Here is a 21,207-nt window from a genome sequence, read left to right on the forward strand (position 1 = left end):
TTCGGTGCTTATGTGTATGTGCATCTGTTGTCTCTAATTGATTTGGGTTTGCCATCATCTTTTCTCTTAACAAACATTACTATAGTTTGTGTGCTTTTATTGTCTTTATTTATTGTAGTTTTGTCTCATATAGTTTAATGTCAGATGAGTAATAGGGGAAAGATACTGAGGCACTGCAACATTAAAGCTAGCTTACCTAGAGAATACTTAGTATCAGACAGTGCTGTCTGGATTTAGAGATCCTGACTCTGCAGAAGCACATATGTGTAAGGACATTTTTTTTTTTAAATTATTGCTGGATTGAGACACAAATGACATAATTTTTCAGTGGCTCTCTGCCTGTGCTAGACATCTTTTGTTGGTAGTAAGCACACAGTTGTACTGGTTTGATGCCTGCAGTTCAACATGCAGTACAGATAAACAGTTCCTTTTGGGTTGGTGATGTAAGCTCTGTTACCCAAAGGGTTAGCTCCAATCCACTGATTCCTTGTGTGGGAGGGTAAAAGAAATAAAAGAACCAAACAGCAGTTTCTATCAAGTTTTGTGTTGCCCAAGGGTTAAAATATGGGTTTCTATTGGTATGACTAAGGGAAGTTGAGCTTTGGGGGATGGGAGGTTGATTGGTTAGTTGGGGGTTTTGTTGTGGGGTTTGTTTTTTTTTGGGGAGGCTGGGAGTGTTTGGAGGTGGTTCTGGGTTAGGGTTTTTTACAGAGTGGAATCAAAGCTGTGCTAGAAGTACACTGCATCCACAAACCTGTCTCAAAGGAAGTCTTCATCCTCATGATCAGCATAAACTAGGACATTTCTGAAGCCTTAGTGCTTTTTCTTGCTTCCTTGCCACAGCGGGTTTTGCTCAATGTTTCAAGCTAAAGCTCTTTGACAATTCTTTTTGCTCTTCCTCAGGTTCAATTCTCAGTTTACTATCAGTTGTCACTAGCAGAGATGTGAAATACAGACAAACTTTCTAAAGCCAAGTGCTATGGAAAAACAGAGCGCAGAGTCTGGATTCCCCTGTTGTTCACAGAACTGAGCCTTCCAGGTCAGGGTAGATGGTGTTTTCACCACCATCTGTTGTGCCCAGGGATGCCAATGCGATACTTTTCATGACCAGTAACCTTATGCAGTTTGCTGTAAAAGAAATATAATGTGGATTTTCTTTTTTTTTTTTTTTTTTTTTTGGTCATCAACAACTTCTACTCTTACATGGAATTGTATGTACTTTCAGAAGGCCAATTTTAAGAACAAACTGTATGGCAGGAAAATGAGTAACACATGTGAGAAAATATTTAGGATTTTGGCTCTGAAATCTGTATTTGGGAGCTGACCAGTTTTTCATGTTCTGACCCAGCAATATGCAGGTAACTTTGGTAATCTTTTATTTAAAGACTGCCTAAAGCACTGCTAATGACCTCAGCACTGTAGGAAACTTTTTCCGTAGATTGTCTTGTGCATTTAACAGCTTCTGGTGATTTTTTTCACCATGTATTTAGAGCAGAATCCAGTTAGCATATGAGTAGCATCATGTCAGTCCTAGTTCTTTCATTCTGACATCTCTCTTGGCTCCTGGTGCGATTTGGCCCGGTTTTCCAAAATGTTGATCCCGAGTCCAAATGTAACTTTGTGGGTGGTACATATGTCAAGCCCTAGATCAGTATTTTTGGACAGCAGTAGCATTTCATAATTCTCTAGAAATGAAAAGAAGAAATAAAAGTAACTGAAAAAAAAAAATGCAGCTAGATCTAGCTGGGCACAACCTTACTGTTTCGACTTCCCCCTCCTACCTCGTTTTTCCATTTAGAAAAGTAGAGGTTTACGTGGCAGAAGCACTTGACAGGATTTAGGCTTATTCAGAGCAGCAAACAATAGCATAGCCTTGTTTTTATAACCTGTCTTACCATGCCCTGTTGGCCACTGAGTCCTCCTGGGATGCAGATGAGGACTATGGGGAGAGCGGAGTGTTGCAGCCCTGTGTTCGTTAAATCAGTGAGCTAGGCTGAATTATGTAGATGGCTGAATAAGGCCTTGTTGGCACTCAAAAAAAACACCCTCTGGTTTTCCGTAGGCTGTGTTTGATATACCTACTGCCATATCTTTCTATAGCACACTCTAAACAGAACACAAAGGTATGAATGCAACTTTATCACATAAAAGCAAGTAACATGGTCCAGAAGGTTGTAGCCTGTGTGAAATAAACACACGTACAAAGTACAGGCGGTTTCACAGGGCATAAATCAAAATGAACTTCATAACTTCCTTCCTTCCTTCTCCCCAGCGCAGTTGCTGAGCTGCTCACTGAAGAGCTGTCCTTCATCCTTCCCTTGCAGCAAACCACATGCTCATATATTATTAATCCTGTTTTGCTAGTACTGCAGGACATAGGTACTTTTCTAGAGTGTCTCAGGTTGCTTCTCAGCATGTCTGTGCCAGCTCCACGGCTACGGTTGCAGTTCTGAGCATTGTTTTTCAAGTGCAGATAATTTTTCAGGCAATAGCAACATCAACAGAAAAAGTGTGTTTGAGATGAGTCGACACCCAAGTTCAGAGCCCAAGAGTCGATTTGCTGTGAGAAACCACAGAACAAATCACTGTAGTCCTCTGGGTCTCCCTCCCTTAGTCGCATAGCTTCAGGAGGTCACAGGCTGGCCCGTTGCCCTTCCTAATCTGCTGATGAAAGTTGGCTTCAGCCCTTGCAACACAGCCTCTTCCTTACACCCTTGTGTCACAGTTGGAGGCCCTAGGGACAGTGGTCCTTACAGTGTTTCCATAAAAGATGCTGGACTTGGCAGTGGGAAACATTATTTTGAGGGACGTGAGCCTCAAGTAGCCTGGTTTTGGCTACTTAGAGGACCTTAAAGTGAGGACTTCAGTCATAAGTATTTGTAGTTATCTGGCAGATAATACATTTTGTGGGTAAAGAATGGGTTGGGGTTTTCCTTTAAAAAGGGCGTTGCAAATAGTTGTCATATCAACTTAGTCTTGTTTGCTAATTGTAACAAATTCATACAACAGCTTGAAAATCCAGTAGGAATGGTTGTCTTGTTGGGTTTGTGGTTTGATTTGTCATTTGACTCCGATGCCCACTATGGGCTCAGTTGACACCCTTTTTCTTGGTGTCAGAGCACAACTGGCTCTATGCAAGGAATAGAAAACAGTTCAGACTCGGGGAGGTTGCGGCAGGGCTCCCAGCACTATGGGTCCAGCTGGAAGCTTTGGGACATACTCATAGCAGTCAGGGATGGTAAAATTCTTCCTCTACATTCAAACCAGGATATTCTAGTTGGTGAGGCAGAGATGTTAGCTATTCCCTGTTGGAAATAAAGGAAGGAACAAAAGCAAACTCCATGACTTACACATCCTTCCCAACAAAAAGCTATTCCAGGATTTAAACATCAAGGAAGTATGATCATGCTGGCTACCTGTAGTGATTTGTGCCTTTTTGTTTGGTTTAAGAGCTAATCCATTTGCCCTCCCCAGTACAACATGGTGTTTAAATGCCTAGAGTGTATTGTCTCTCATAGAGATGCCCAAGTATCATGGTTATATACCCCAGATAACCTTGACTGCGTAGTTTCCCATGAACGACCTACTGTGTTTTGCAAACCTCACCTGTTTCCCATTATGGGAATTCACACCTAGTAATGTTTTGTAGTACGGGAGCAGAATCCCCCACTACTTTCTCATCTGTGCATTTTGGTTGCCTTTCCTTTTTTAATTCTCCCTCCCCTCCTCCCCAAACTCTAGTAGAGGCTCTACCTGTGATTCCTGGGAGATGTAAAGGTGGGGCTTAAATATCTATGCTGTTCTCTTTAACTGGGGCTTGCCTAGGTGATACAGGGTGTATAGCTGTGTAACACAGCGCCATTTACTGATCCCGAGTCTATGCCATATTTTGGAGAAGGGGGCATTTTGCTACAATATAGGATTTCACTCTTAATTTTTGATTTCTTTCTGGTTTGTGTCACAGCCTTAACATTGCTTAAACCTGATTGAATGCGACTCCCCGGACCTCAAGTAGCCAACCTGGCTGGGGGCGACACAGCCGGGGCCGGCGGTGGCTGGCAGGGGACCTGCTACGGCACCTTCCCTCCTCTTGCTTCTCCCTTCCGCTTTGGCAGGGAGCGCAGACTTCCGTGCTCGAGGGATGGTTTTGGTATCACCCCAAGGGCTTTGGGCAGGGGTAGACTGGGAGGGAAGGGCAACATGCAGGGAGAGGCTGGGGAGGGACAGTTTTGTGGCGTGAAGGGAAGAGTGTCCCTCTGGGGCGACATGGTTTAACCAAGGAGGCTCCCCAGCACCTCGGCCTGAGCATGTGTTATACAAACCACAGGACTCTACAGCTGCTGAGAATGACAGCCGTCTATTTTTATTCTTTTTTTATTTCTCACTGGCAAAATTGCTCACCTTCTCACCTCATCAGCGTCAACAGCTGGATGTGTAAAAGGTAGAGTACACAGGCATGTGGTAAACGGAATCAGAGCATGAGTGTTTACTTCTCCTTTCTCATGGCAATGGGAAAGCTGTTGTGAAATTTGAAATCTCTGACAACCTTGACTGTTGCAGTCAAGGTCAAATGAGCACTAAATAGCTTTCTAAGACTCTTCAGCACGTGAATCTTGTCTTGGTTTAAGCGGTCCTGAAAGGTGAGAACAGGATTGGAGAGCTGTTTCACACTTAGTGTATACGTCCTGTCACTGCTCACCATTTCACGTTAACACTGAATCTAGTCACTGGTCAGCTTCTGGGTGGGTTTGGGGTTTGTTTTTTATGGCACTGTATTACAGTATAGCTGCTGCCATAGCCAACGATACCTTACCTGATTAGGATGTTATTCCAGTCCATCTCCCTTCTTGCAAGCAATAGGAGCAGCTTGGCACGTTAGATATTTCCTCGTGTTCACTCTTCCTTTTGGCGAAATGAATAATCCTTTAGGAAAAATGTTTCCAAAGAAAAGGGAATTTACATCTTGGTTCAAAGACAGTCCCTAGAAGAAATTTTTTTTTTTTCTTTTTTAAATCACAGCTGCTTGTTTCAGGGCACTGGGTCACTAATTGAGTGCAAGCTTTATAAATGTTCTTTATCCTTCCCCCACAGGGCATACAAAACCATTGAGGAAGATGACTTGAAGTTTCCCCTCATATATGGAGAAGGCAAGAAGGTGGGTACACTTGCTTCCCTTAGACCAAGGGAAGGAGGAATTCTGGGCTGTTTACCACTCAGTTTAGCCTGTGGCAGTCCAGTGTTTTCCACTCAGTATCTCTTCATTTTATCGTTTTGACAGCTTGAAAGAATATCGTGGTTCTGTCATAAATCAGTCGCATGTCTGGGGGGCGGCGGGGAGAAGCTCAACATACTAAAAAGCTTTTTTATAGCAAACATGGTCATTTGCTGTTAAGTTTGCTTTTGTTTTTCATTCATTGTAGGTAGGCTACAATGAGGCTGTCTTAAATAATTGACTTGCGGTGTTCCTGGTGTCATTGTAAAATATAACTAGGTTGGATGAAGATAGCAAAATACCTCATGTTTGCTGCAAACAAAGGAGGGTATTTAATAGTGTTCTGAGATGCAAAACTCTAATTTAGGAAGGAGAGGGATCAGAGCAGGACTTGGAAAGTATAACACCCCGTATTGTATCTTCTTCAGCTAGTGTACGTGAACTCACTGTTGACTTTTTCTGATGTGAATGCTGATCGCTTTTCTTGAAAGGGAGAAACGAGACATTACATTTGGGTGTACTTTGTTTCCAGCTCCGTGATTAAGAACAGCGAGATCATTAGTGCTGATCCAGCAAGCTTAGCTGGATGCAGCAATAGGATCAATATAAGGACGCGGTGGTGTCAGTTTGCCGATATTGGTATGCTCGCTGTGTTTCTAAATAGTGCTCCCCTGCTGCATTAGGTTCTTATCTCAAGGCAAAAATACACGCTCTTCAAAATTAGTCCAAGTTTTGAAGGTTCAGACTTGCAGCTTATCTCTGAATTTGGTTAGGTTTATAATTATTTGCAAAATGTTTCACACACATCTTCTTAATTTACTTTCTTATTGCCTTATGGAGCCAGGGGTTAGCGAGGCAAAATAATTTTGAGTCAGTTGCTTGCTGTTATTGATGCTGTGAGCTCTCTTGTTCAGAAGCTGCTGTGGCTAAACTAAAGTTTGGGGGAAGCGATATGCAGAAAGCGAGACTCCCCGTGAGGCAATCTACCTGGTCAATCTGTGGAGAAGCGTTAATGAAGAAAAGCCCAGCACCTCTTGGGAAACTGCTCTTGTTGCAGGGGAAGGTGCTTGGGGAAGGAAGTGGTAGATCTGAGGTAACAGCAGACCTGCCCTGGACCCGCTCCCTGCAGGGGAGAGCACTGTGGTCAGTGCCACCGTCAGCTGTGTGTTCAGCAATTCAAGCTGGCCTTTGGCACTTTTCCTTGGTGAAGGGAATATACAGCCATGTGTCAGTAGGAAGAGGCTGCAGGTTTCTTAGGTGGGTCATTAGGCTCCTCGTCCTTTTCATAAAACCTGTTTACTAACAGTATAATTTGCCAAAGGAATGGTCTCGTAGACTGGCATGGGACAGTGCGGCGACTGGGTTAGATTTCCACAGTCACAGTCTAAGACTGGAATGTGGACAAATACAAAGCTTGGAATAAGTAGGGAAATGGAAATTACACAAGTGTGAAAACCTTTGAAGTTGATTAGCTGTGTTAAATCTAGGTTCTGTGAGAGAAAAGGGATTTCATCCCTAACTGTAGCAGTTATGGAGTAGCAATGTTACCTCTTTCCCAATTGACACAGTGCATATAACAGGATTTGATCCCATTGCTTTTCTTTATTTCCAGGCTCGGGTTATGGCAACAATTGGAGTCACGCGAGGACTGGGAGACCATGACCTGAAGGTGCATGACTCCAATATATACATCAAACCTTTCCTGTCCTCATCTCCAGAGGTAAAATAGCCAAGATTCAACTATCTAATTTGTGGGAAAGAAACACATATACTTCATGTGCTTATTTGTTATTCCCAAATTGTCCATTCTGATTGTGGTCCAATCCAAGTGACATGCTGCCCTACCCAAACGCGCCACGTGTTAGTAACATCCACAAGTAGGAGCGTTATAAGATACCCAGCTGCGTGCCCTGGATCTGGTTGCGCTGCATCCCTGGCAGAGCACTGATGCCTTCTCACTCCCTGGTGTATGGTTGTCTCGTGGCCTGACCATTCAGTGTGACAGACACCCATCTCTCCCCACCCTCGTGTGCTCCAGCTCCCCTTGAGGCCTATGTCTGTGCTGCCTTCACAGAAGCTGATGTAATTCTGTGTTCTGCATAAGGGAGCGCTGGATGTCTTCCACGGTAGCGTAGTAACCTACCTGCATTGCACAGAGGATACCTGATCAACTCTTACATAGGAAAATGCCACAAGCGATTGGAAGAGTGCTTTATGCTTCCGTCTGTCAACCCCTTCACCTCCAGTTCTTAATTCTTTATGGCGATTTTGTGCAAGCACCAAATAATGGCAGGAACAGCAGTGTGCATTCCCAAATCATGGCATAATGAGGGGATCATGCAGTATTTGCGTTAGGGATAGTTTTACACGTCTCCATTATTTTGACCTTCCTCACCACAAACAATTCCAGTTTTCGACCACCAGAGACATTGTACTGAAGGGTATCGAGCCTTCCAAGGGGATTTGAATGTATTTGTTAACAAGAAACATGCAAAGCTCGCTTTTTCTCTCCTCTGTAACTGCATTCCTGTTCCTACGTCAAGGAACAGATGACACATATTTTCATAAAATATTAAGCAAGGGCAAGCCATCTGATGACAGCACAAAAAGAGGAGGCTTTGCTTCCACGGCCCAAATGCTGCGAGCCATCAACTGGTACGCTGGAGTTTTAACCATACCCAGTATTTGACCTTGAATTTATTGCTTGCTATAGCAGTGCAAGAGAATGAAAATACACAAATGACATAATGCTGCTAGGAAGGAACCAAATCACTACATTAACCTTGCTAAGAACATCTATGAGACTTTAAAAATAAAACTTCAGTAAGTGCTGAGAGATCCTGGTCCTGAAGAAAAGGGGGAGATCTACAGACATTCCCCTTCCTCATGTTCCCTTGCTGTCAATCCAGCACCTTCCCTCTCCCTGCTTTGAATGTATGGTATCCCTCACTTGGGACTTGCTCCTGTTCTCAGCCAGGCAGGCAGCAGCTCTGCTCTCGTCACTGTGATGGATTTGTTTAGTGCCAGCGAAATGATGCAATTCTACCTATTTATTTTTCTTTCTGGCATGCTGAGACCCAGCATTTCTGGGGTATGTAATGGCTGCAGCACGGTATCTCAGCAGTGCCATCTCTGCCAATTGCTGCTGCAGTATTTGTCTGTGTGTATAAACCAAAGCTTCTCATGGGCTTTTCTGATTTGTGTGGAGTGTGCCTGTACGTGTTCAAATTCTGGAATATGATACCCAGTTCATATGCTATCCACGTTTCAGGATCTCTTAACTGCTTCACAAAAAGGGAAGCAAAATTGGCTTTGTTTCCACATTCCCTTCACAGCTAAATTCAGCAGAAATGCACGAAGGCAGGAGGAGGAAAGACAGAGCACCAGCCACCTCAATTTAGAGATGCTGGGGAAAAAAAGCCCTAAATTTTATTAGGAAGTAACATATGCTCCAACTTGCTTTCCATTGCACTGCTTTCTCCTAGTCATCTCTTCTTTCTCTTCCCGGAGAGTGCCCAGTGCTTCATCTCCTCATGTTTTTCCCAAACGTGTTCTGTCTGTACGTGGACAGTGCACCTTGCACAGAGACTGGCGTTAAGGAACGACGTCTTTATGCTGCTGTCTGGGAAGCTTGGCGCTTGGCAATGGAGGCAGTGGTGTCAGGCAGGAGTCATTATCAGCCCTTGTACAGCATTGGATTTTACATTGTTGTTATAGAGGTAGGGAAGCACAACGTCTGCTTTCCAGACCTGGAAAAGGGGTGGCGCAGGAAATTAAGGTGCGCAGTAAGTGGTGACAGAGGGACGATCCACGTCCTCTGGCTTCTGTTTCTGTGCTGTGATTACAGTGTCCTTTCCCAAGCTGGGGGCAACGTGGTGAGTTTTCAGAATACTTTGCTTCCAGCATGACAGAGCTGTGGCATGCCACATCCACCAAAGTTGAGCTGAAGGAAAGGTAAGCGTTCCTGAGACGACATCCAGAAACAGGCAGATAGAAGTAATTTGAGGGTGGTGTGAAATGATACTTTGATGGAGTGCCAGGCTATGGGAGGAGAAGTCATGTAGCCAAGACTGACACATGCAATCAGGATTCAGTGGCTCAGCTGTTACAAGACCAGATTTGGAAGACTTCGGCAGGTTGGTGAGCTCTAGAGAATTGAGCCTTTTATAATGAACTGGAGTAGCACAAAGCAGGCAAGCCATGGCTCAGGCTGTCTGGCATGGAATTAAATATTTATTTTTCATAATGGAACAGTTCATCTGAAAGCTTAAATTTCTGCTTTTTAAAGCTCAGCAAGATCTGCCTCATTGCAGCCTGAAATTCTTCGAGCAGCAGCTCGGCCGTTGAGTGGGAGAGGTGTGGCTCTTGGGGCAGTGCTTGGGCCTTGCCAGCCACGAACCCAAAGCCAGCCACCACAGCACTGATAAGAAAGTAAAGAACAAGAATTTTTCTCCTTCTGTTACCTTAGCACAATCTTTCTGACAACTCCACAGGTATGTCAGAGGAGTAGATTTATGGATTCATAGCTGCTTTTTGGAGAAATCTGTAGGAATTACACCATTTAAAGGAATGAGCAAGGCAAAGACTTAGAGAAGTACAGTATGATCAAAGGGAGTCAAGGTGGTTTCAGGAAGCAAACGTCACACTTTAGTGGCTTGAAGTCCTTCAGGGTTATGTCTACCAGAGAATTAAAAAAAAAAAAAAATAATAAATGCACTAGATGGTCTTGCATGAGCACTTTGATTTCTGAGAAAACATTTGAGAAGCTGTTCTGCATCACAGGTTATTAATATAAAAGATATGAAGCTACAGACTAAGTGGAAAGTTGGCACAGTCTACTGGAAATTGGCTAAAGGGCAGGAAACAAAGGGTGGCAGTAAAAAGCTAAAAGGAGATTAATTGGTGAGTGCTGCAGGGAGCAGTGTTGGAACCCGCTTTTTATTATTTACATATAAATTACTTGGAGGGTGGTATTGAAAGATCTCATCGTTTGCCAGCAAAGCTGTGCTGGATAACACTGCGCATAAAAAGGGACGATACAATTAAGAAAGGGCTTAATTTATTGAAGTAGCCGAGTTGATCAATAGTGCAGGCGAGCGAATGCGGGCTGTTGTTTGGCTTGAATTCCCGTGGGGCAGGCTGCTGAGGAGCACCTCAGGTGGCTACGGCTCGCATGTCACTCTGTTGTGAAGGGGTTTCGGGCTGCAGGGACTTGCGTTGGCTGCCTCTTAAAAGCAGACCTGGCAAACAAGCCGCAGCGCCTTCGCAGAGCTGCTGCTGTCCTTCTCGGCAGCCAGACGCGGGTTTTGTCCAGTGGGTAGATGTGTTTGAAATGTAAATATAAAACTGGCCCACCTGTTTGTTCTTTGCTTACCCAGAGCAGTTTTCTCAGCGCTCTTGACTACATGTAGGGGAGCAATATGAGAAACAAATACCTGGATTGAAGAAAGGCATTATCTGACAAACTGCATAACGCATGTTCAGAAAGGTGTCGTGTCTGACTGTGCTCCAGCGGTGTGTATCCCTTGTTCCCTATCAGCAGAGATCTGTAAGTACCAGTCAGGATAATATTCAGTGTAACCCAGTGCTTATTGTTGTGGATGCCCCTGCGACTGAGGTTCTGGTGCTCCTTCCTTACATTCAGCTTTTTACGTTTTCTGGTTACTAAAGTCAGGTTTGGGTAGTTAACAGGTCAGCTGCTCTACATCAGGTAAGACATCCGTGGATGGTAGAAGAATGGGGACTAAACTGAGCTCTTTGAGGGCTTCCCTGATGTTCCAGAGAGATGTTAAAGGGTGAGAAAGTTTGCCAGGGCAGCACAGAAGGGGCTGGTAGGCTGGGGGCGTTGGTGGCAAGGCTCTTGGGACAGCACAGGAAGCCAAGGCTGGAGCACGGGCGGCCCAAGGTGTTTGGGGCAGGACAGGAGTTCTGTGGGGCCCTGTCAGGTTTGATGCCGGCTGTAGAAGCGACAGGTTGTAAAGGAAATATTGAAGATTCAGGGTGGAATTGCGAGGAAATTTGTCAAGGGTACAGCACCAGTTAAGGAAGCCACTGCACTGCCGGACAGTGTGTGGCCAGCTGTCATCTGCACTACCAGGGCTGTGCAATCCTGTTTTGCAGCGCGTGCAGCTTTGTGCAGACTTATGCCACAGGCAGAACATTGTTTAAACCTCGCTGTTATTTAGTTTCCTGAAATACAGCTATGAGAAGGAGGCAGTTGTTAGGTAGGTTGGCTCTGGAATTAAAGTTTAAAAGTAGTAATTTCCATTGGAGGCAAAGAGTTGTTGTCAGTCACATAGGATTTCCAGCGCTGTGGACTTGCTTGCTGTTGCAGGCACTGAAGTAACTCCCTGGATCTCTGCTTGTCTTTCTGAAACTCTGGCGTATCACACTCCCTCACCTTTTTCATGCAGTGTGTGTGGAGTGTGCTGTGGGGTGTTGCACAACATGCGGTGTGTGGATGTTCGGTGAGCTCTGCTGGTCTGAGCATGTTACGTGCACCTTGGGGGTGCTGCCCAACCTGCATGCCCCGGGGAGCTCTGCTGTTGGGCTGCTCCGTGTCGGCTGGAGGCACGTGTTGCTATTGCAAGAGACCTCGCTGAAAGTGAGAACTAGAACAAAGCTGCTGGCAGAAAAGTGAAGGGTTAGGAGCTGGCTTGTAGCTGTGCCCGGCCAAGGCAGCCTGTGGGCATAACCTGAATCTGCAGTAGACTGCACAGCTCTAAACTAACTGGGTTTTGCATACTAGGGGCACCTGCAGCTGTATTTTAGAAATCTGAGGAAAGACAGAAAAAGCTTAATTTTTTTTTTTTTACGTATTATGTGGATACGGCTGCCTTGACGAGTTGCTGCTGCAGCAGTTGGAAGGCAGACAAAGCTGCATTTCATTTGTTGGATGTGCTACCCTGGTCCCTGTGTACAAGTAGCGCCAAGCTTGCCTCCTGTAACCTTCATGCTCTCTTTTCCTTAGCCTGCATACCAGCCCAGCATCCCTTACTGCTCATGCTACTGCCCATCCGTTCACCTCTCCTGACATCTGCTTCCTTCTCAATGGCACGTCTTTTCCGGAGGTGCTTAGTTCACAAAGCTTTTACTTTGAGGAAGAAACTACCTTGCTCCCAGATTACCCATAAAATCGGTGATTGCTCTTTTTTTTTCCCCCCAAGATATAAACATGTTTGTGGTAAAATGATCTGTTCTTGGTGTTGCTCTGGCATTGTGCTACACCAAAGATTTGGACTTTTTGACCTGTGGATTGGCTGCAGGTAGCTTTGACAAGTTTCTTGCCTGCCCCAGCGCTGCTCCCCAGTCAGACAAGGTTGTTCATTTCAGGAGGATTGAGATCAGCGATGCGTGGTCGTGGTTTCCTGCCTTCTCCCTCACCAACGCTGCGAAAAGGCTCTTGTGGTGTGATATGTGCTTTGTCCGCATGGGAGAGCCTTGGTAGATGTGGTTTTGCCGGTGCTGGTGTGTGAAGCTTGGATATTCCTATCACGGGCTTGCTGCTGAGCTCATCCTGAGCATTAACCCTGACGCCCTCTCAGGTATTTGCCTGTACCCAGGAGATCTGCCCAGAACACGTGCTGCTTATTGATGGCTGTGTTGGCCAACTTAACCCCCACCCCCCAGTGATTTCTGAGGTGAAACCCTGGGCTGTTATAGGCCGAACTAAATTTGGGGGGATGGGGACTATTGCAAGTACTGGTTTCTGTGCAATGGGCTTGGGAGAAGAGCTGTGCTACATACAGGGATCTATTCTGTAACAGTATTCCCACTCGGTCTGAATAAGGAGATGTGCTTTAATGAAGAGAATATCTTGCCTTGACTTTAATCCTCTCCAAAGTCCTTATTCAGCTGCTACCTTAGATAATGAAGTGAAGGTTACGCTTTACAAATGACCTTCGTGTGCTTCTGAGTGAAAGGCGAACAAGTACGGATTAGCAGTCAGGTCCAGGTGATTTTTACTTCCCCCCCTCCCCCAGTACTGGTTGCAGTCCTATAAAATCATAATTACATTAAAAGGTCCAGGCATTTTATGTGCATTGCCTGTTCCATGGCCCCTAAAGGGAGAATGCACCAGGAGGGAGAATAGAACAGCTCGTATTTTCTAGTTATGCCAAGTGCTTGTCCCGACAAATTTCCCGACTGCTGCTGCTGGTAGTGGAGCCGAAGGCTGGAGCAGGGTGCGTGACGAGGTGCACCGTTTCCCAGCTTCAGTACGGATGATCGTTTCCTCCTGTCTGCCTTGCCAAGGTTGTCACGCTTCTTTCTAACCGTGGTGGTTGCTGTGGTAATTAAAGTGCTCCGTGAGACTGCTCCCCACCGCAGCCTGGGAGCTGCAGGCGGGTTGTCAGCTGGAATGCAGCGTGTGCTGGGGGGAGAGTTACACCCAACTAAAGGCTCCATGTAAAACTTTTACCGTGACCCTTCCTTGTGCTCTGGCTCAGCTGATGGCCTGCTGCCCCCTCTGCTGTCTGCCCCCTCTGCTCCCAGCTTCCTCCCCCTCATCGGGAAGAGGAGGGTGGGAGTCGCTGTGAAGGCAGGGTGTTAGGGAGGTGCCAGCAGCAGTGGTCAGCCTGACCAGCTGCAGGCTGATGAGGGGAAGCCAGTGGGCATTTTAATAAGTGTGGATAAGCTTGGGGGCTCACGCTTGTGCAGATCTCAAATTGGTCTCTACCCACTTACCCTAATTCCTTACGATAAACATACCTGAGCAGGTAAACAGTTTCTCCGAGTTGTCGAACCACTCCCTTGCTCAGCTGTAATTCTTGAGGGCAGCAGCTGCCTCAGGTCTAGAAAAACAAATGCGATGCCTTCTGCAACACCGGCATTTCCGAATGTGTGCAATTTATCTGGCAGAGTTAAATGGATTTGGACAAATAGTGAAAACAATTATTTGTGAATATTTTATTAGAAAATTATCAAAAATTTATCAAATAAATTATTCAGCTTCCATATGACTGGTCCTGCCTTACACGCTGAACCAGGCGGCTGGGTGGGGGAAGCTTCAAGTGCTGCTGGCAGCAGGCAGCCTGGTGCTTTACAGCCGTGCTCAGGAACATCTGCATCCATCCTGGCACTTGACCCGCCCCGAAATGGGCTGGGGAGAGTTGCCAGCTCAAGGGCTAAATTGGAGATAGACCCCAGCAATGCTGCGGGAGAGGTATTCCAGTGTCCTCGCCAAACCTGCTAACTCGCAGCCAAACTCAGCAGCGTTGCACAAACAGGTCTGACAGTCTCCTCTTTCATGAATGTCTCTTGGGCTTGTTTTGTTTTAGGTGAGAGTCTATGACCTCCTGCAGTACGAGCACGGGCCAGATGATGTTCTGATCTTAGCTACTGATGGACTCTGGGATGTGCTGTTAAACGAAGAAGTGGCAGAAGCTGTCACTAACTTTCTACCAAACTGTGACCCTGATGATCCCCACAGGTTTGTGCTCATCCCTGACCTTCTGGCTTCTGCGGGGAAGTAAGAGTGCTTTTTGGTAATGTAGTTTTTGTAGAAAGTACGATAGAAATAACATTGAGTAAAGATGCAGCACTTAAAAGAAGGTGTTTTTATAAGCTGGTGGAGCCTCTACAGTAAATGTGTGGGGTTTTGGGGTGTTTTTTTTTAATCTGTTATAACTCAGAATTGCCTACCTTCAAAGGAACAGTTGTGGGGTTGTAGTATATTGGCATGGGACCCATTTTGTTTACTAGGTTCTGTGGAAACAATAGGAGGCTGAAGTCTTAGAAGAACATGGCAACAGGTCTCTGGCTCTAGTAGTTTTCCATTTAACTCTCCTCTGGATAGATCCTTAACGTTAAAGACTCTTTCTCCCCAGGACATCATCAGCATATATCTCCCTCTCTCACTGTATATATGTATAAACAGTGCACAGCGTGGTTCCCACTCATTCCTGGTCATACTGTGACTTTGAGGGATGCTCAGTGCTACCAGCTGCAGTACAGATGTGGTGAAAGAATAGGTGGAAATAGGTGGAAAGTCTGACTCTATTTCATTCAGTTAGATTCTGTTTCATTTCACAATTTCACCCTGCCTTGTCATCTTCATTTTCCTGTCTTTATTACCTCTTACTTGGTCAGTTGGTCTCTTTAAAAGATACTGTCAAGTTCCTAAACAACTGGCTGAAGCGCTGTCTTGAGTGAATCCATCGGTCTGTCTGCTGCAGACTCAGTGTCACCATGAATTAAAACAATACGCTAGAGATCAGCAGACTCTCACTTGTAAAAGGGAGGACTGTGAAAGTGGAAAGAGCTTTATCCTTCCCTAGGGACTGTTCAAGAAGGGAAATGTGTGTTGCTCCTGAATTCAGGCCTGGCTATCACTGCCTTCTGCCCTTGCCCTGGGCTGAGAGTGGGGAAAAGAGCTTTTATGCAACCCCAGCTGGCCTGCAGGAAGCGGAGCTTCAAAAATAAGCTCTGGGATATCTCGCCATCCAAGTGAAAACACACGGGATGGTGCGAGAGCACAAGTTACAGTTGTTTAGATGTGGCAGCTGCTGAGGGCTTGGGGGTACCCATCTCAAGATGCTTGGTGTTCCTCGTGTTTCTGAGTGGTCATCATCACAGGGTCAGCCCTGTTCTCCATCAGCAGCCAAGGAAGGTAACTTGGACACCCTGACAGCCACTTGGGTTTTCAAGTGGGAGCAGCTCCAGAGTAACTCGCCAGCAGTGTTTTCTTGTCCCGACGCTTACAAGCATGGAATGTAAAACAGCATTCTGCTGTAAGCACTCATCTTCAAGCAAATGAATGTACAGCACGAAGCTGCACCTGCAGTATTTCGACCTTCCCCACCTCCTCGTGCTGAAGAGATGTGGTGTGAATGACAGTTGGGGCTGTCTCTTCTTCAGCGAGACATGGAAGTGTCTCTGTCCTCTGTCTGGAAGGACTTCAGGCAGGATTAGCCAGGGGCCCTTCCAGGGCATCTGATGCTGTGCTATGCAGATGTGCCATTAATTTGAGGTAGGAGGAGATGACCCTCCCAGTCTACTTCCCGTTATTCCCTAGCACTGTTCAGAGGTGCTAGGGAGCTTTAGCTCTCATTTCTGCCCCCTGAGTCTCCTCTTGCAAAGGTACCTGGTGAAATGAAATTTATTAAAAATTAAATGCCTCTGCCCCACTCTGTCTCCGTTCTCACCTAGTAACTGGGAAAGGCTGGCTCTTCCTACCATCCTTGCTGGTCCTGTCCTTTGTGAATACAGTCTGGGTGTGTTGTGTCTGTCTTGTTTCTTTTGGTCTTTCCAAAGCTGGGGGTGGCCACCACGATTGCTGCAGTAGGAATGGGAATTCTTTGCTCAATCTTTTGACTCATTAGGTGAGAAACTTTTCATCCATTATAGAACACTTGTAGAAATCAGAGACATTGAAGGAAAAAAAAGAGGTTTTCTTTGTTTCATTTAGATTTGTTTGTGCTGGTCTAACCCCAGTAGTTGTGGGGGATTAGTCCATGTTTGTGCCAGCGTGAGTACAACACACTCCAGAGTTGACCTGCTGTATTACGGGTTAGAACAAACACGTTTATTAGTGTTTGACCTACTGGTCTATGAATGGACATCTGAATTGAAAATTAATTTGTTCTTTTAAGTAACTTTGTGCCAGGTCATTTAGAGGTGTACAAATAGTGGTGGCAAGATATTTCTCATGCCAGTTTGCAGAAGGTAATTAGAGCAGTCCCTCATATAGTTTACAATGATATTTATGAAAATTACCTTTGTGGAATTGCTCTTGCTGCTTGGTTGTAAATAATATTCAAAGGGCTTAAAGTACTGTGTGAGAGGTTTTACGTAATTACTTCACAGTGGTCCAAATGAGGTATAACTAATGAACTTACAATAGCATAACAGCCAGGCTGTGGAGCTGCGTTCATTCCTCTTGCTAGTCAGTGACAGGAGAAGCTTGTTTGCCGTTATTACCAGTGCTATGTTTAAAGGAAATGTCTGGTCCTGTGACGGGTGTAGTGACATGGTGAGGTGATCAGCTGGAAATGTGCAGTCTCCGGGGATGCAGAAGACTTGTCAGAACATAAGACTTGCCCCCTGGGTTTGGTAATGCCGAGGTCTTCTGGAGAACCTACCTGTGGAGCAGACTCTGTGGAGCCTGACCCAGTAGCCTACTTATTCCCTGACAGCAGCTTTTTCTAGAAACCAAAAAGCTAGGGAGGAAGACTTTAGAACTGCAGAGTATGTTACATAATTGTCTCTTTGAGGGAACAATATCCCTCCCATTTGAATTAGAAGTCATTTTATAGGCTGATGAGTAAGAGCTTACAGCCCTTGGCCACACTCTTGGGACTCTCTCCTGCTGATACTTACTGTCAGAACTGGGAGTGTTTGTTACCCACAGCATAACATCTTTGAATCCTGTCAAACACAGCGTGTGCCTGGGCATCTCCAAGTGCAGGGAGAGCCAAGTCCTTAGGTCTGTCTTCACCCAGACATGCAGACACAGCCTCAGAGGATTTGGGCAGCGAGTGATGGGCACAGACATTGTTAGAGAAGAGTTCCTCTGTGAGGGCTGCGATGAAGTGAAGAGGCTGGGGTGAAGCTGGATTTCTTAGCCAGCTCGTTTCTTAGGGTGTTGTGGCAGACGAAAGGCTGAAGGGGACCCTGAGTGAAGAGCAGGAGGAGGTGACACACTGCTGCTTTCCATACATCATCTCTCTGAAGAGGTATGAAGATAGAGAAGCACGACTCTTGCCCATTTCCTTCAGCTGCACTTATGCACGTTTACCCACTGACCTTGGGGATCTTTTATTTTTTGTCCTCCCTCCTGTCCTTTCTCGTTCCCTCCCTCTCTCATGCTACCTAGAGATTTATGAGGATGCTGGGGAGTTGCTCTACCTCTGCTAGGTGTGAGAAGATAAGAAGCTGCTCAGGCAGCAGCACTTTTCCCCCACTGTCACCATTTCTCCTGCAGTACTTTCACTGATCAATACTGAAGGCTTCAGCAGAAGGAGAAAAAGAACATATATATTTATTCTTGAAACATAAAAGTTGTATTCCAGCGAGGCTGTTCATTAGGAGGAAGTGGATACTTTAAAACTACTTCAGCAGTTCTCTAATGCTGTGTTGACAGCTGAATCCCAAGTTCACAGCGCCGGAGAATAAAGCATTCGGTAATGGACTGCTGCTGCTATTCATCTCCAGGTACGAGAGACTCACCCTATCTCCTCTGCTGCCGAGTTGAACAGCATCGCTTCAATTCAGCTCTGCACAAGGAGTGGAATACGTTACTTGGCTGCTGCCTTCACCTGTTCCTTTTCCTTTGCTTCGATGTGCTGGTTTTCTTGTGTATTTCACAGTCTCTCTACCAGCGAATTTCTGGTTTATTAAAATTCCTTTTTTTTCTCTTAATCTTGCCCTCTCCAAACATTAAGCAGCAAAAGCTTTACACAATCAAGAGCAATACTCATTCCTTTGTACTCTTTAGGTGTGGGGAGCCCTTGTTAATTAGAAAAAGGAGAAAGGCAAAGTTTTCTCCCAGAATGATGGGTGTTTTCTTCTCTTAAATTCTGATAATAGCTGAGAAATCCTTGGAAAAGATGTTCTAGCTAAAATTCACTCAGCATCAGACATGCTGTGAATAAATGTTCCAGTTTCTCACTTGCCATGTGGAGCCCTTTTGTTCCTCAGCCCTGCATCTGATTTGAGGAGCTGGGGAGATGCAAGTATGTACGTTTGGGTTTTGTCCCCTTAGAAAATACAGTTTCATGTTGCTTTAGGACAGTAGGGGCAGTGCTGCTCCTGACATCCTGCTGTTCCACTTTGAGGCCGTCGGTACCTGCGGACAACGTGCATGTGCCTGTCGGAGCTCACGCCTTGGGCCCTTCTCTTGTCGCGTAAAGGAAATCTTCTGTCAGAACTAGGGAGGGCTGGAAGCTTTATCACTCAGTACCATTAGGAGTGGGGGGCGCATTGCTGCTGTACCACATCACTTGGGTGTGACATCAGGCTTTCTGGGTAGTCAAGTTTTGGTTTGTTTGCATTAAAGAAATCTTTCTAGTAGAGCAAATAAATCTGTTGCTGGTTCAGAGGAGTTACTTGAGTTTAAGGCACCCAAATTGTAGAAACGGAACATAATTGGGTTTTTTCCCTTCTTTTAACCCCAGAGAGTGAATAAGGACTCTACTAATAGAAGTTACCATTTAATAATGCATGCTCTGGTGAAAATTTCTGGGGTTAGAACAGTCTTGGATACTCGGTGAATGTGTTTCCCCACACACCCTGCTTCTGATCAATGGAGATACTGTTCTTTCCTGTTCCTCAGATGGGCTCGGGCCAGATCATTTCTGGCCAAGGATCCTCCCTAGAAAAGGGGGTCTTGAAATGCAAACCTTCTTGTCCTTCTTGGTTTCTGGAAACTGGAGAGATGTCCTTTGCTTCTGGTAGCCCGTGCGTTTGGCTTCATAGAGCCCTGCATCATCTTGGAGCTTGATATTTATGCTTCAGATGAAACACAGACTGGCACGGCATTGAACTGTTTGTTTTTCTTGCCAGTTTTTTAACTGCTTGATTAATTTTTAATTATCAAATCATAAAAAAGCTTGCCTCCACCCAATCAAATTCAAAACATCTCAGCCAGGTGTTGGACTGATGAAGAAAAACACATGACAGTAGCTGTTCACCCATAATGACATTTCTTTCAGAGGAAACTTGTGAGTGCACAGATGTGTTGATCTAGTAGCCGCAGGTAAAGCGGTAAGGGAGAACCGTCATGCACCACCTCTTGGACTTTGACACCCTTCTGCCCCAGAGCAGCACGCGTTATTTTTTTCAGGATAGAAAACACCTCCCATAAATCCAATGCTGCTCAGCTCAGCACAGGCTGGGAGTTTTGGAACAATGTGAGACTTGGTTTTTCACTAAATTAAGCTCTTGACAACTTACATTCACACAGTTTTCATTGAGCTCAGAAGTGTGAAAGGACTGTGGACCCCTGTTAATCTGGCTGTATTTAACTGTAAGTTTCCTTCTTCCAGTTTCAGAATGAAAGGGGTTTAAAAATCATTCTGAGAGTCAAAGAAAACAGACAAGTTAGTCTAAATCATCTAAAGTGTAATTTGGATTTTATTTTTACTGCTTTATTACTTTCAAATCACCCTTTGCTATCGTTTGTCTCTGAAACGAAACAGTCGATCCGTATTTACCTTCAGATGTTTCAGTCCACAGGGGTGTAGTGTTATTTTGGATCCTTGTTTTTTTCAGACTGCTCCTAGAAAGCAGATTTGTTAAGGCAAGTGTTTCAGAATCTATCTGAGAACTTGTCAAGCCGGGCACCCAAAACGATGGGTGACATCCTGATTGGTCGGTGCGGGTCAGATAAGTTCAGGTTCTGGTGGAGGAACCGAAGTGGAAGATGTTGCTTTGTGGGGGTGCCGTGGTTTGCGTTTCTCCCGCCTGCTTTGAAAACGTGGGGAAGCTTGTCCTGGTAGCTCATAACAGTAAATCTGGCAGGCTGAGAAACCCACTTCCCTCAGGAAGATGGAGCACTCCCTGGCTGTGTTCTGCCTTTTCCACAGGTACACGCTGGCGGCACAGGACCTGGTGATGCGAGCCCGGGGAGTGCTGAAGGACCGGGGCTGGCGAATATCCAACGACAGGCTGGGCTCAGGAGACGACATCTCTGTCTATGTCATCCCTTTAATACACGGGAACAAACAGTCGTGAAAGGAGTATTGCAAGTGGTTATAGGATGGGAATCTCTTTGGGAAGGGCCTGTAAGAGACAATATGTTTTTGGTGATGTGACAAGGACACTTCCAGTTGATGTAATCTATTTAAACCTAATGCTGGAGGGTTACTCTTCTGCCCGAAAGGTAGGGCTCTGCACATATACTGTATATGATTAAAGATAACCTTTAAGATTACAATTTCCCTATAGAAATGGTTTTGGTGCTTAACAGGAATGGGATTTAAATGCTGCTAGTGTATTATGGGTTCTGTCATCCCTCCAGGTAGGGAATTGTTTTTTTTCCTCAGTTTACCATGTGG

The 21,207-nt window shown here is 45.4% G+C and overlaps 1 protein-coding gene across 1 annotated transcript in view; it reads left to right on the forward strand.

Moving 5' to 3' along the window:
• Positions 1–20,884, forward strand: part of PPM1H (protein phosphatase, Mg2+/Mn2+ dependent, 1H) — a gene marked incomplete at its 5' end in the record, with an annotated part of 68,351 nt that extends 47,467 nt beyond the window's left edge. The window contains 4 exons of the mRNA XM_010154409.1: positions 5,092–5,155; positions 6,825–6,932; positions 14,491–14,642; positions 20,737–20,884. Of these exons, the coding sequence (XP_010152711.1) occupies positions 5,092–5,155; positions 6,825–6,932; positions 14,491–14,642; positions 20,737–20,884 (472 nt within the window). The remainder of the gene's footprint in view (positions 1–5,091; positions 5,156–6,824; positions 6,933–14,490; positions 14,643–20,736) is intronic.
• Positions 20,885–21,207: the final 323 nt, after the last annotated feature.

This window comes from Eurypyga helias, unplaced genomic scaffold (assembly GCF_000690775.1).
Source record: "Eurypyga helias isolate BGI_N326 unplaced genomic scaffold, ASM69077v1 scaffold10526, whole genome shotgun sequence".
Classification (NCBI taxonomy): domain Eukaryota; kingdom Metazoa; phylum Chordata; class Aves; order Eurypygiformes; family Eurypygidae; genus Eurypyga; species Eurypyga helias.